General features: G+C 33.6%; 1 protein-coding gene across 1 annotated transcript; it reads left to right on the top strand.

Annotated features, from left to right (window-relative positions):
- Positions 1–13,051: 13,051 nt before the first annotated feature.
- On the top strand, positions 13,052–14,289 carry LOC144998776 (fatty acid desaturase 4, chloroplastic-like). The gene has a single exon (XM_078958506.1). It carries the CDS (start codon positions 13,181–13,183, stop codon positions 14,048–14,050), a length of 870 nt encoding a protein of 289 aa, XP_078814632.1. The 5' UTR covers positions 13,052–13,180; the 3' UTR covers positions 14,051–14,289.
- Positions 14,290–16,205: the final 1,916 nt, after the last annotated feature.

A 16,205-nucleotide genomic window follows, 5' to 3' on the forward strand; every position in this document is an offset into this window, starting at 1 on the left:
CCTCCTCCAATATTCTCTGAAGCAACCACCATCACTGCTACCCACACTACTGAACCTGAGGTTTGTGCCAACATATCTGATACGAGGGTTCGTATCTCAGTGGTTGAAACTCCTGTTGTCTCAAAACCTCTCTCTCCTACACCATCAACCAAAACTTCCACAGTACTTAGGGGTGAAGAAGTCGAATTCAACACTTTCTATTATAGTGCCTACATGGTGCAAAGCGATGACGATGATGATACCCCTGTCACCAAGCATCATCTCAAGGAGCTGAATTAAAAGCTTGACAAGCTTATGGCCTCCTAATCTACTCAGGATTCTTCTTCTGAATCTACTGTCAAAAGCATGATGGCCACCTGGGTCAAGGAACATGAAGCTTCAATCACCAAAGCCAACTCTGCTATTGATGCTTCAACCAAAGTCTGCACCCAAGCGACCGAAAAAGTCGATAAAGTAATTCAAAATGCTAATCTTTTTCTTGAGTCTTTACAGGGTGTTGCAGAGCAAAATGCCAACAAAGTCAATGCCACGATTCATAACTTAACTCAATCTCTTCAAAAAGAGAAAGCGCATTTTAGGCGATTCGAAATTAACCTCTGATCAAGTGAAGCTTCAAGTATTTGTCTCTGAGCGTTTTGATAGACTTCAGGAAGATCTTGCTTTGGAAAGAAAAGTGATGGATGAACTCGATCTCAAAACCACTCAACTCAAAACCCAGACTCTAAAGCTCAATCAAGCGAACAAAGAACTTGAAGCATTGCGTTCGGAGCGGTGTGTGGTTAAAACCGTAGTTGGTGATGTTCACTCGATTCTCCTTCATCTTCTCGAAGCCCATGACTCAGTTCTTACAATCTCTATTAGACATCATTTAGCTGAAAAATTGAGGCTTGTCCTTGACATTCTTAGTCAAATTGAGGGTGTTCTGGAGTCCGTTGTCCCTCCGCAACAAGGGGGAGAAGAAAAGAAGCCTCCATCTTAACCACCGAAACCTCAACATCCGCTGGTGGTTACTGAACTGAAAGGGAAAAAAGCTTCGGGTTCTTGGATTCAAAATAAAGGAAAAGGCATTGTGGATGATGATGATGATGAGGACGATGTTAATGATATAGAAGAAACGCTCCTAAATCAAGTTCATACAAAGCCAAGAACTCTATTCAACAGATCAAAGATAAGGTTCAAGAAGCGATCAATCAAGAGAATGAAGAGAGAGAAGTGAATCTGCTTAAACAAAGGAAATTGAAGTTTCCTCTATGGTTGTTAGAAAGGATTAGAAAGGAGGTTATTGAAGAACCAGGCTCTCATTGGCTAGATCCTGTTATTTCATTCGCTTTTGAGAATTCTAAAGATTCTCGATTCGATATGCCAATCACTCCTAAGGCTTTCATCTTTCACTACTTTGAGTCAACAGTGACGATTCCTTCTCCTAACCTGAAGGTAGATCAAGAATTGCACGAGTACAATCATGAAGTCTCTCAACCATAGTACCTGACCTGGAGTAGCAAGAAGATCACAACATTTAAAGTACTGAAACCTACTACAGGAGGGAAGTTCATTAATTTCATGCTCAAAATTACCTGAGGATCAGACGGTTCGGCTCATACGATCTTGCTTGCTGATTTACCGAATCTGAATCCACATGATTGGATTCTCCTGAACAACATTCTACTTGCCAACCCAAAGGAGTATGAACCAATCATAGGTCACATCAAGCATATGCTAGTGTTACATTCATGAAGTAGCAAAGATGGATCAGCAGGTTGCCACTGCTATACGAAAGAAGCCATCAATCAAGCCAATCGGGAAAGCAGGAGACATTAAGCTGAGGGTAAAGGGTAAGATAGACTCACAGTCTCAAATTGTTATGTTTCTTAGAGGCAAAGGTCAAAGGTACCTATTTTCTCTTGCTAATAAACACCTATTCTCCAATTCATGTTTGGAGCACATTCTTGAGCTTATCCATGGTTGTGATCAAAATATTGAGGCTGACAGGAAGCTGTTTTCAGATATGCTTCAGTGGTATATGTCCTTTAGACAGAATTTACTTGCTATTATTCCAAGGTTATTCAAGGTTGTGAAGCGAACTCCTCAACCTCCACCGAAGTGAAGTCTCGCCCCAACTAACGCAAAGGGGGAGATTGTTGGGCTTATTGTGTTGCATCTTGGGCTCGCTAGTTAGTCCAGTTTTGTCACCGGTTTGTGCCTGTTTAGCCATGTGTTTTGTTTTAGGGTTTAGTATATAAGTTGCATGCATGCAATTTTATCATTAACACTTTTTCATTATTATCATTTATTGTATTGTAAAACTCTAGCTCACCTCTACAGTTGGAGTTCTTAATCGAGCTTTGCTGAGGTGTGACTACATTTTAATCATTCGACATACGAATTGATTCATTGTGTGTTTCAATGTTTACTGTTCTTGCTTATTTACCTGTTAAAGATCTATCGATCTAAAGAGTTTTTAACTCATCACACACCCTCAAACGAAGACTATGATACCAACTTGTAACATCATAAAATTTCAGAAAAAATTTTCATTTTTAAATCACATAAATCTCATCAACACATTTCACAAAATCCCCATCTATCAAATTATCAAAAACACATTTTCATAATTGTTGAATAAAATCCAGGATCCTCCAAAATCATAACTCCATCTCGTGTGTACAATCAAGCCGGCGCCTTCCCGCGATCCTGAGAAATACCTGAAACACATATAACATAACACGGTAAGCAGGAAGCTTAGTGTCTCCCCCAAAATACCACACACATCTCATTAGCCTCTCATTGATATACTCAAATAAGACCCTCCGGTCAATGTGTCTCAGTGAAACCCTCCGGTCCCACAACTAGGGTGGACCCTCCGGTCCTAACTCAGTAAGCTCAGACTAATACACAACATAAATCACAAAGACATAATGCAGGATATCACAATACTCAATAAAATCACATAAGACCCTCCGGTTACACAAAAATTACCACTCTAGGTAAGTATAGTGAGAAGACTCACCTCGTAAGCAAGCCAATAAACCTTGTACATGAATAGAGATGCACACAAAAACCGGATTCACTATTCAAAACCGGATCCAATCCGAAACCGGATTGGGTCAAAACCGGTTTTGACCAAACCGGATCGGATCGGATTTAAAACCGGATTTTCAATCGGATCCTAAACCTATATTCCAAATCGGATTTGATACCGGATCGTAAACCGGATTCGCTAAAAACCGGATCCAAATCCGCCCCAAAATCCGATTAAAACCCACTAAAATCGGTTTAAACCGGTTTCAAATCGGATTAGAATCGGATTCGGATTTTGGTTAGAACCGGATCGGATTTTGACCGGATTCGGATCGGATTTTGACCGGATCGGATTTTTGATGACGTAAGCGAAACCGGATCGGATTCGGATCCGGATCGGATCGGATCGGATTCGGGTTTTGTGCATCTCTATACATGAATCACCGATCTAGCCTCCGCCTAACACATACGATAATTATCTCCAATTTGCACTTAAATCACAACTCTAAATAAACCAAGCTATTTCCTCTCTTTAACTCTTGGGATGGGTAAAAGACCATTTTACCCCTCCATGGTCCTCATAATCCATGTCTTGAACAAAACCTAAAGTCAACAAAACTCAACACTCGAGTCAACAGCCCATGTTAACCCGACTCGCCGAGAACAACTCATGAACTCATCGTGTATCCCAGAACTCAGTACATCACGAAAACGCGAGTCAACTCGCCGAGTTGCTAGCCAACTCATCGAGTCCATGCAGAGTCTATAAGACCTAGAAAACCCTACCTACTCGTCGAGTTGTCCCATCAACTCATCGAATCTACTCTGAATCCAAAGACGGGTAAAACCCTTTCAACTCGTTGAGTTGTCTTGTCAACTCGCCGAGTCTGTAAAGCGTCCAAACCATCAAGGTGAACCCTAAGCGACTTGTCGAGTTGTCTCATCAACTCGTCGAGTCCCTTAAGTCTAATTTCTCATTCAGATGATTTTGAACAGAAATAAGGTCTCATACCTTGGATCTAGCCTCCCAAGGCTGAATCATCACGTAAAGTTGCAAGCTTTACGTTCATGCATGGCACATAGGTCTTTATGCTTGAAGAATTGCCCAAAGCTTAATAAAGCTCAAATCTTTGGCCTCATAGGGACTCATATAGCTCAGATCTGTAATCTCAACTCCTATGACCAGCTCAACAACTCCAAACCGAAAGATGGATGGAATAAAGCCCTAAAACTCTCTAGAAAGAGATCTAACAAAAGGAATAATCAAGGGGAAATTTTTTTACCTCCAATTGAAAGCTAGCACCGAAAGAACATTGGACCCAAAGCTTCTTCTTGTTCCAAACCTTCTTGCTCTTCATTCCTCTTCTAAAAATGCACTTGAAAATAAGATCTTTAGACTTTCTCTCTTTCAAAATGACTACAGCTCGTCTAGGGTTTCTCTCAGTGTGTATAAATGGTTAGGGAGGTGGAAATGAGGGCTTAAGGGCCTTTAAAAAGGGTTTTCTCAATACAGACTCAACTCGTCAAGTCTAGCCCCCCGACTCGACGAGAAGGCTTCAAAACACGCGTGGCCAACTCAACCCCTACACGACGAGTAGGGACCAACCAACTCATCGAGTAGGTTCCCAAAAGTGCATTATAACTCTTAAATTCTCATCTAGGATTCGGGGTGTTACATAGATATGAAGTATTCTTAAATGATATATGTGCTTACGTGTGTGTGTGTATATATATATATATATATATATATATATATACATATATATATATATATATATATATATATATATATATATATATATATATATATATGTTCTTTACATGTGTGTTATAGGCGATAAAGTGATATGATTTTACTTGTATAAACTACTTTATCATATTTGAATTTCATTAAGGTAGTAAGGGTTTTAGGGAATAAAATAATGGTGACAGACCATGCATTGTCTATCTATATTACCGGGACCAGTCATCTAATATAGTATAGATGATGACTACTGACTATTCTAGGTAGTCTGATGGAACACTAGTTGGGGGTATTAATGATCATACTTTTAAGGGAAAATAAACAATGTTAATTCGGTACTCTATCCCTTTCAGGGTTGCCTTATATATATATATACATATATACATATATATATATATATATATATATATATATATATATATATATATATACGGTTCGGTTTATGTGAGACGGCCTAATTTTGTGAGACCGTGAGACGTATTTTTTAATTTTTTAAAATTTTTAAAATTTTTTTTAGTTAATTCAAGTTCCGAAAATAATATTTAAAAAAAGAATTTTTGTATTTTTCCATTTATTTTGCATTTTAAAATTATTTTTTAGAATATATCAGTGTAATATTCTATTAGAATATTTCACGTATTTTAAAAAAAAAATGGAATTTATTTTTATTTATTTTTATTTTTTTAGTTAATTCAAGTTCCGAAAATAATATTTAAAAAAAGAATTTTTAGATTTTTCCATTTATTCTGCATTTTAAAACTATTTTTTAGAATATGTCAGTGTAATATTCTATTATAATATTTCACTTATTTAAAAAAAAAAAAACGGAATTTTTTTTATTTATTTTTTATATTTTTTAGTTAATTCAAGTTTCGAAAATAATGTTTAAAAAAAGAATTTTTGAATATTTCCATTTATTTTACATTTTAAAATTATTTTTAGATTTGGTCTCACGGTCTCACAAAATTAGAATAGTTTCAAATGAACCTGAGCATATATATATATATATATATATATATATATATATATATATATATATATATATATATATATATATATATATATATATATATATATATATATATATATGGACCACACAATTAGAGAGAAAAAGAAAGAAATCGTTCAATCGAGAATATTTCCTATTGCGAGAACACTTGAAAACAAATTTGGACCACACAATTTTTTTTACATTAAAATCATCAAATAATATTAATATAAATAAACAAATAAGTAAAAAAATTAAGAAACACACTAACCAACACCACTCACCACCAAAACAATACCACCCACCACCACCCCCCGTCATCGTCGCCCATCTCCACAACCCCTACTTACCACTTAACACCATCACCACCACGCGCGCACTGCTATTGCCAACCATGACCATCATCCACCACTACCACCCATAATCACCACCCACCACCACTAACCTCACCCACCACCATCACTATCACCAACACCACCCACCTCCATCACCCATCACTACCACCCACCCACCACTCATCACCACCACTCGTTACCACCACCCATCACCACCATCTGCCTCCACCTTCCACCTCTACCATCCACCATGCACAACCCCCACCACCCATCTCCACTGACCATCACCACCTGTCACCAACACCCCAACCCACCACCCACCAACATAACCACCACGATACCACCCACCACCCACCACAATCACTACCCACCTACCTCCATAACCCATTACTATCACCTACCCACCACCCACAATTATGACCATCACCCACCTCCACCACACATCACCATCACCCGTTACAACCACCCCACCCACCATCCACTAAGAGCACCATCACCACCGACCAATACTAACCACCGCTCATCATCAGAACCCACCTCCACTACCCATCACCACCACCATCCTACCGATCACTCACAAAAACCACCATACTCACTCCTTGATCACCACCCTATAATGAGAAATGATTCGAAACAGGGTGTTACATGATGACCGATAGGGCGTGACAAAGCGAGACGGGCTCAACAACATGCAGAGGAAAGCAAAAGTAGACTTCGAGAGCACGAGGAAATGAAACATAAATTTGATGCCAACAACAAAATAGCACTTAAAAGATATGATTTACAACATGAACATTTGAAGTTCCTTCTTAGAGAATCCGAGGAAGATCGCACGACGAAAGATTTGAAAATTCTTCAAACTAGTGATGATAATATGCAACCGTGACGAACAGAAGTGCTCTGAAAAATGAAGGCAAATGTGTTGCCTATTTTCACATTGAATGTTATAACACCAAAAATATGAGTGGGATGATGAGGTGGAGATTTTAGGTGTGATAACGTATACCATAAAAAGCTCTTTTTGAGAGGATATAGAAACTTCTTATATACTATACACAACAAAATCAAATAAACAAAAATTATGCATAACTAATGATAAGTGATTAGTAATAATATTATTATATTATGAGTTTAAATATTTGAATAAAATAAGTAGATGTTATATATATATATATATATATATATATATATATATATATATATATATATATATATATATATATATATATATATATATATATATATATATATCACAGTTGAGATTGAAAAAAATAGAGATATTGAGAGTCAACATGAGCCATACATTTCTCATTTGCCTCTCTAACGCTCCAGTGTACCGACAACAACAGTGTATGCGTAATCATAAATGATTATACATATATGTATATTGACAGACTGAATAATCATATATCATTATGACAGTTGGAGACAGAAAAGATGGTGGTGACAGAGGTGGTTGTGGTATAAGTGACGAAGGTGACAGTGGTGAGGTCGACTGGTGTCAGAGGTGGTGGCGGTGGCGGTTGTTGTGGTGGGGATGGTGGCGGAGGAGAAAGGAACGAACGACGCTATATAATCATTTATGATTATAGCAGGTCTGTCGTGCCGGAGGGTTAGAACGGTAAACTTGAAATATATAGTTGAGATTGAATCTCAATATCTCTATTTTAGTTTTAAACTCAACGGAACCTCTCTCTCTCTCTCTCTGTGTGTATATATATATATATATATATATATATATATATATATATATATATATATATATATATATATATATATATATATATATATATATATATATATATGAGACAACCTAATTTTGTGAAACCATGAGACACAATCATAGCTACTCATTTTGTAGATAAAAAACATTTTTAAAATGCAAAATAATTGAAAATTTTCGAATTTTATTTTCAAATATTATTTTCGTCATTTATATTTTCCAAAAAAATAAAAAATAATATAAAAATAGTGTTTTTTTACATATTCTAGTAGACTATTAGAATATTTTACATATCTAATAAATCTAGTAGAATATTCTAACAGTTTAAAAATCACATTAAAATATTTACATTTTAATATTCTATTAGAATATTTCGCGTATTTTTCAAACAAAAAAAAAAACGGTAATTTTTTTATGTTTTATTCAGGTAATTAAAGTGACAAAAATAATAATTAAAAAAATAACTTTTGGATTTTTTCTTTTATTTTGCATTTTAAAATTATTTTTAGATTGTGTATCACGGTCTCACAAAATTAGTATGGTTGCAAATGATCGTGAACCTATATATATATATATATATATATATATATATATATATATATATATATATATATATATATATATATATATATATATATATATATGTGGATTGGTTCAAATGAGAGCCACAAAAGATTAAGAACCCTAAGAACTCACATTTAATAAGTAATATATATTGTGAATATTATTAGACATGTTAAAATCTTAATTTTTGTCTTTTTGTTTAGAAAAGGGCAAAATTATATTTTTTTAGTCAAATATTTTAATTCATAAAATCATTCTCTATTTTTACACCTAAATTATATAGAATGCAATTTTATACAATCCATTTATAGTTTAATACACAAAATTCGCAACTTAATACAACCTCTTTTACATTAATTCATAAATTTAAAGAAGTCAAACCTAAATTCTACCACCACCACCACACGTTGCCATCAACCACGTATGTCAACGTTGCAACCATCTTTTGTTGTAAATCATATATGTATATAATGTCATGCAAAGAGAGGGTAAATACTACATTTATAATTTAATAAATCTATTAATTCACTCATTTTGAATTTAACACTAAACAATTAAAAAACTATTGCATTCTTACGTACTTATACAACACAAAAATTAAATATATATTCGCAAGAACATTAATATAAAATTTATGAAAAAAAATCATAGTAAATTTTAGTCAGTTCATAACTTAATATAGTTAGTTACCGTTTAATACACTAAATTCACAGCTTAATATAATAAATTAACAATTTAATACACTGAAATGTCATATTCTTAACTTAAAACTTACATTTATACTTTACTCTTTCAAAAAAACTTACATTTATACTTTCAGATATGAAGGTTAGTGTTTTTTTTTCAAAGTAATTTACACAATATTTTTAATTTAATTTTTTGTATAATTTATTTAAATTTAGAAAAAAAAAACATATATGTGTATAATGATTATTTCTTATCATATTTCAGAAGCAAACACAAAATTCATAACAAATTCGCACGATAATACAATCAATTCACAACTTTATATAGTCAATTCACTATTTAATACAAAAAATTAGTTATTCACATCAATATTATCAACTTAAAAATTACATTTATACGTTCATATATGCAGACATTTCTATGTATTAAATTGTGAATTTATTATATTAAGTTGTAAATACAATTTACAACTTAATACATAAAATTCACAGTATAATACAATACATTTATAGCTAATTTACAAGTATAATATTTCACTGTGTTAAACACATCATTCACAGTTTAATACATACATAAATTATCTCATATTTTAGAACTAAACATCAAAAGAAAAACATATACAATTTAGCAAATAAAAAAAATCAAATATGGATTAAAAAAATCAGAATTCACAGTTTAATTCAATATTCCAGACAATAACACACAATTTAGTGAATAAAAAAAATTCATATTCGCAATTTAATAACTTACATATTCACAAACTAATATAAAAAAAACACATATTCACAGCTTAATAACTTAACGAATTTTATTCAAGCATTTCATCAAACGCGTTGTGTGCATCATATATATATATATATATATATATATATATATATATATATATATATATATATATAAAGAGAGTTATATTAACAATTTATTCACTGTTTAAACTCTAAAAATCTTCACCAATATCATTCATAACTAAATTTACAACTTAATAACTTACCTAATTTTATTGAGGCATTTCATTAAGCACCTTCTGTGCATCTCTTTTTGTAGAACTTTTTTATGTAAACACCATCACCGGAGACCAGATCTGATGTGGTGGTGGAACCATCATCGGCTAATATGAGATACACCACACATATAAACACCAAATCTAACCTGAAATAACATAAATACATCAAATCTGATCATGATTTTGTGGTGTTTGACTAGAGATAAGGGAAAATAAATAGAGACGAGTTAGAGAGAAGGAAGAGTTGGTCGCGAAACAAATCTAGTATAGGTCGAACTGAGATTTCGCTGGAGACTGAACTATCAGAGAAAAAAATGAGTTCAAGAGTTCTAGAACAAAAACGAGTAGATTAGCACGATGTCTACGATTTGTGATTTGTAATGCTCCAACAATGACAACAATGATAGAAGAACAGATCTGATGTGAATCCAACGATGACATGATGAAATAAGAACAAAAAAACTTTCTAAAATAACACCAAATACTCAGATCTACATCAGATATGGCCACATCCGATGCGAGAGAAAATAGTGGTGGTCATCAGTGGTTTTGTAGTCGTTGACGGGGGTGGTAGTCACTGGAGGAGGTGACAGTCCCCTTATTTTTTCAGATCTGGAACCACCACAGAGAAGGGAGGTTGCAATAGTAGTGTAGTGACAAAGGAGGGATGAGACATGCGTTAGGTCGGCGTCAACGATGATGGTGGCTCCGGTAGGTGCCGACGATGGTGGTGGTGGTCGGCAGCGGTAGAAGGTAAGAGAGAGAGAGAGAGAGAGAAAGAGAGAGAGATGAGAGAAAAATTGTCTTGTGAGATAAGATTGATCAAATCTGTCTGATGATTTAAGTTATAAGGTAAAAAGAGTGGTTCTTATGGTTCTTAACTTTTTATGGTTCACATTTAAACATTTACCTATATATATATAATATATATATATATATATATATATATATATATATATATATATATATATATATATATATATATACACACGCACACACACACACTAGGTGTGAGACCCGTATGTTATATGGGTTTGATGAAACAAAAAATTAAATATAAAAGTTTGAACAAAAATTAATTTAAATTTTAAATTTTAGATTTAAAATTTAAAATTTAAAATTTGAATTTAAAAGCAAACATATTAAATACTATATGAGTATTAATACTATAATTTATTGGATATTTTCAATTAAGACAATTATTAATTAATGTGTAAATATGATGTGTTAATTAAAAAAAGATAAAAAAAAAATGAGAAAATAACAAATGGAAAAAACATTTATTAAAAAATATCAAAAAAAAAAAAACATGTGTCCAAGTTAATGAGAGAGTGACATGTATCAAAATTATTTTAATTTATATATATATATATATATATATATATATATATATATATATATATATATATATATATATATATATATATACTAGCCGTTTACTCGCGCCAAGCGACGAGTGTGACAATGGTGGTCGAATGTTGAAAGATGAATTAAACCCTAGAAATGGGAATGTCAGCGATATATATCCAAGATTTATGAATAGAAATTGCGAGATTTGAGGAAATACGAAGATAAGGAATGAACCGGATCAAAATAGCCTAAGAATAGGGGATAAGAGATTTGATATTTTCAACTGTTGATCATATGTACTCTACTCTTTTTGTAATGCACAAATTGATTGTACAAATGCATTGTATGTTTGTACGACTTAAAATTCAGCATTTGACTAAAAATGTTTTATAAGGTAATTAAGATATATATATATATATATATATATATATATATATATATATATATATATATATATATATATATATATATATATATATGTTCAGGTTCATTTGAAAGCATGCTAATTTTGTGAGACCGTAAGATCAAATCTTAAAATAATTTTAAAATGTAAAATAAAAGGAAAAATCCAATTTTTTTTTTTTTTTTTTTTTTTGTAATTATTATTTTCGGAACTTTAATTACCTAAAAAGAATAAAAAAAAAATACCCTTTTTTTTTAAAATATGTGAAATAATCTTAATAGAATATTATACTGTAAATATTCTAATGTGAGTTTTAGAATGTTAGAATATTCAACTAGATTTGTTAGATATGTAGAATATTATAATATTTTAGTAGAATATGTAAAAAAAAATGTATTTATATTTATTTTGGTATTTATTTTTATTGTTTTTGGAAAATATAAATTCCAAAAATAATATTTGAAAAAATAATATCGAAAATTTCAATTATTTTGCACTTTAAAAATGTTTTTTTATCTACTAAATGAGTGGCTACAATAGCATAACACGGTCTCATAAAATTAGGTCGTCTTACATGAACCTATATATATATATATATATATATATATATATATATATATATATATATATATATATATATCCTTCTTAATAAATGAAGGTTTTTTTTGCCACATGTCAATCTTTCATGAGTTTTGATACTTGTCATTTTGTGGTATTTTTGAAATAAATATTATCCATTTGTCAATTTTTGGTTTGTTTCAATTTTTAAAATTAAAATCATATACTTATATATGTAAATTATTAAATATCATATATATGATATTAAATTGTAATAAATACATTTCTTTCTTTATTATTTTAAAGTTTTACATTAAAAAAATATTAAAAAAATACATTTTGTTTATACTTTAATGTTTAATATATTTTTAAATCATCCCGTGTAATACACGTGGTTCACACCTGGTATATATATATATATATATATATATATGTATGCAATTTAAACAGTTCCGAAAACAATTAACTGTTTTACTAGTTCTCGTTTCAACAAAAGTTTTCAATTTTTATTCTTGTCAATAAATCGTTACAAAAATAATAAATTAGATTTGCTAAATAAATAATAAACAGATTCACAGCTATTTTCGATTAAAATTATCCATTTAGGATCCATTTGCCCATTTATATCATCTATTTTCCTTTTTAAGAAATGTATATATATATAATTGATAACCTTGAACATGTCCACACTCCACACAATTGACACCTCTTTATCGACAATCATAAACCAACGTTCACCAACCCAACCACCTTTAATTTCCATTCCGATCGACATATACTCCATCCCCACATTAAACGCCCCCTGTAATGTCCATCTTACCTCATCACCTCCACCTCCATCATGCTATTGCGATCAGCCGCCACCACCGTGTCTATTGCACTGCAACAACACCACCGAAGAATAATAGACCGAAACTCCAAAAACTTGTTATAAACGTAACACCACCCAAACTCGACGACCCAAGCCTCAAATCGACTTGGGCTCACCGTGCATGGGTGGCCACCGGTTGCACCACTGTACTCCTTTCCCTAACCAATTCCATCATCGGATCAATCGACACACACATATGGGTCGAACCCATCTTATCTGGATTCGTTGGCTACTTGTTCGCGGACCTTGGGTCCGGTGTATACCACTGGGGGATTGATAATTATGGCGATGCATCAACTCCGGTATTTGGTTCACAAATCGATGCTTTTCAGGGTCACCATAAATGGCCATGGACGATTACCAAGCGTGAGTTTGCGAATAACTTATACGCGTTAGCACGTGTTATAACGTATATACTGCTACCGATTGATTTGATTGCCCGTGATCAACCGGTGGTGATGGGGTTTGTGGGGATGGCTAGTGGGTGTATCATGTTTAGCCAACAGTTCCATGCTTGGGCCCATGGAACTAAAAGCAAACTGCCGCCAGTAGTGGTGGCGCTGCAAGACGCCGGAGTGTTGGTATCCCGATCACAACATGCCGACCACCACCGGCAACCGTATAATAACAATTACTGCATTGTGAGTGGGATTTGGAACAGGTTTTTGGATGAGCATAAGGTGTTTGAGGCGCTGGAAATGGTGGTTTTCTTTAAGCTTGGCCTACGCCCACGGTCATGGAGTGAACCGAACACCGATTGGACGGAGGAGGTGGAGCCTTCTCTGACGACTTCTTCTCCACCCTAGAACTTACTTGATCCATTTCATGAGAGATTGAAATTCAAATAAATAAAGTATACGTCATTACTTAGAGCGTTGATTCTTGTTATTAGAAAGTTAACTAATTAAAATAGGTTTGGCAAGTGGACATGTCCGCAACGTGTGGGTAAGCTCGAAACGTATTGGATTTGGTTGACTTTACGTGTTTCTGAATTCTGATATCTTTTCCTGAAATCATATAATTATAAAATATTCTTTATGGAATACTAATCTGCTTTAAAAAAATAAAACAGTTGAGATATTTAAAGCATATTTCAGATCTGTATGGTGAAACTTTTATAACTTTTTTTTTTATCATGTTTATCGACTTCATACATGATCATTTAAATGCAATCCGAAACTAAGATATTATATTCAAACATATTTAACGTGTCATACCTCTCCGTTGTACAATTGAAAAATATATAAACAGTATATTGATTTTAGTTGGTTATATATATATATATATATATATATATATATATATATATATATATATATATATATATATATATATATATATATATATATATATATATATATATTAGCAATGTACATAAGAAATCTATCTAATTATTTTTCATATCTTGAAATAATATCTATATAATTGTGTTCCATAGATAACATAAAATAAAAAAGATAGTGTAACGTTTTGTTCCGAATTGACTCCTAGTTTGAAACTGTGGCTCGAAGGTCGGTCATTATAAGGATTATAACTTTTGGGAAGGTAAGATTTAGGCCCTTTTGGGTGCGGGTGATGTATTAGAAGTGATCCGGGTGTTCGGTTCGTGTTTTGAAGCCTAGGGGTATTTCGGTAAAGTGGCAGTTCAGGATTTTGTGGAAAATAGATTTCTTTTCGGAAGGTCTTAATAAAGGTTTGAGTTATTAGAAGTGTAGGGTTTCTCTTCACCTTTCTGTGGATATAAGGATCGTTGAAATCGGGCTTCTAACGAAGAAGTTATGGCCTCCGAAAGTTTCCTGGTTTTCAGGCTTAGTCGAATACACGGGGCGTACCGGCAAAGAAGGTAGTACGTTGGGCGTACCTTGGAGTACGCTGGGTGTACTGACCAGGAGGGTCGCGAATGTTTTTCGGAGTACGCTAGGTGTACCATAAGTACGCTAGGCGTACTCCAGTCAGATCAGAACCCTATTTTAGGGTCTTAGACCCTATTTAAACTCCTTATCTCCTAACCTAACCCTAATATCTTCAGCCTCCATCCCTCTAAACCCCAGAAATCGTCTTATACCATTCATGGTGGCATTTTGAGCTTATGGAGTCCATTTTTTGAGTGTTCGGTCCATTTTCATGAAGGTGGAGCTAGATGCAATGATGGAGATCAAGAAGAAGCTTATGGATCTGGCTTTTGTGACTCATTTTCAGCTTGATGAAGGTATAAAGTTCTGAACTTGACCGTGGAATGCTTAGATCTATTATGTTGAGTTTTTGGATCTTCTTGGTCCCAAGAATGGAGCTTTATGGTTCCAAATCTGTTTTTACGCTTAGGGTTGCCACCCTAGGTGCAAACTAAGTCCTTAAGGCAAAAAGTGTTGAATATGTGTGTAACACCCATAAAATTCGAGCCAAATTAAAACATTTTAATTCATTCAAAAACCATTAAGTTCATACATTTGTTTTCAAAATAGTTTAAACATCAGAGTATTCCCCAGAACCATATCACATAAATCATAAAACATGAGGAGCGGTACGATCACGCCTTCGCCTTGCCACGATCTCCTGAAGTACCTGAAACAAAACACTGAACTGAAAGCTCGAAAGCTTAGTGAGTTACCCCCAAAATACCAACCACACATAAACATACTCATAACATTTCACAAATAGAACAACCATGCACATCGGGTCTACTGTGTGACTGGTCCGCCTGCACCGGGCCTTCAGTCCACCCGGTCCACCCTCCGAGTCTAGCCACGTACAATGAGTCTACAGTGTGATTAGTCCGCCCGTACCGGGCCTTTAATCCACCTGGTCCACTCTCTGAGTCTACAGTAAGACTGGTCCGCCCACACATGGCCTTCAGTCGGTCTGGTTCACTCTATGAGCCTCGGCATGTCTGGTCCGCTCTCTTGGGGCCTTCAGCCTATCTGGACCGCTTGCTGGGCCTTCGGAATATCCGGTTCGCCCTGG

The sequence above is a fragment of the Lactuca saligna genome, chromosome 5, assembly GCF_052625555.1.
Source record: "Lactuca saligna cultivar CGN05327 chromosome 5, ASM5262555v1, whole genome shotgun sequence".
In the NCBI taxonomy this organism is placed as follows: Eukaryota; Viridiplantae; Streptophyta; class Magnoliopsida; order Asterales; family Asteraceae; genus Lactuca; species Lactuca saligna.

Excerpts from the sequence above, each read along its gene's own strand:
- LOC144998776 (XM_078958506.1), top strand. The coding sequence starts at position 13,181 with ATGTCCATCTTACCTCATCACCTCCACCTCCATCATGCTATTGCGATC.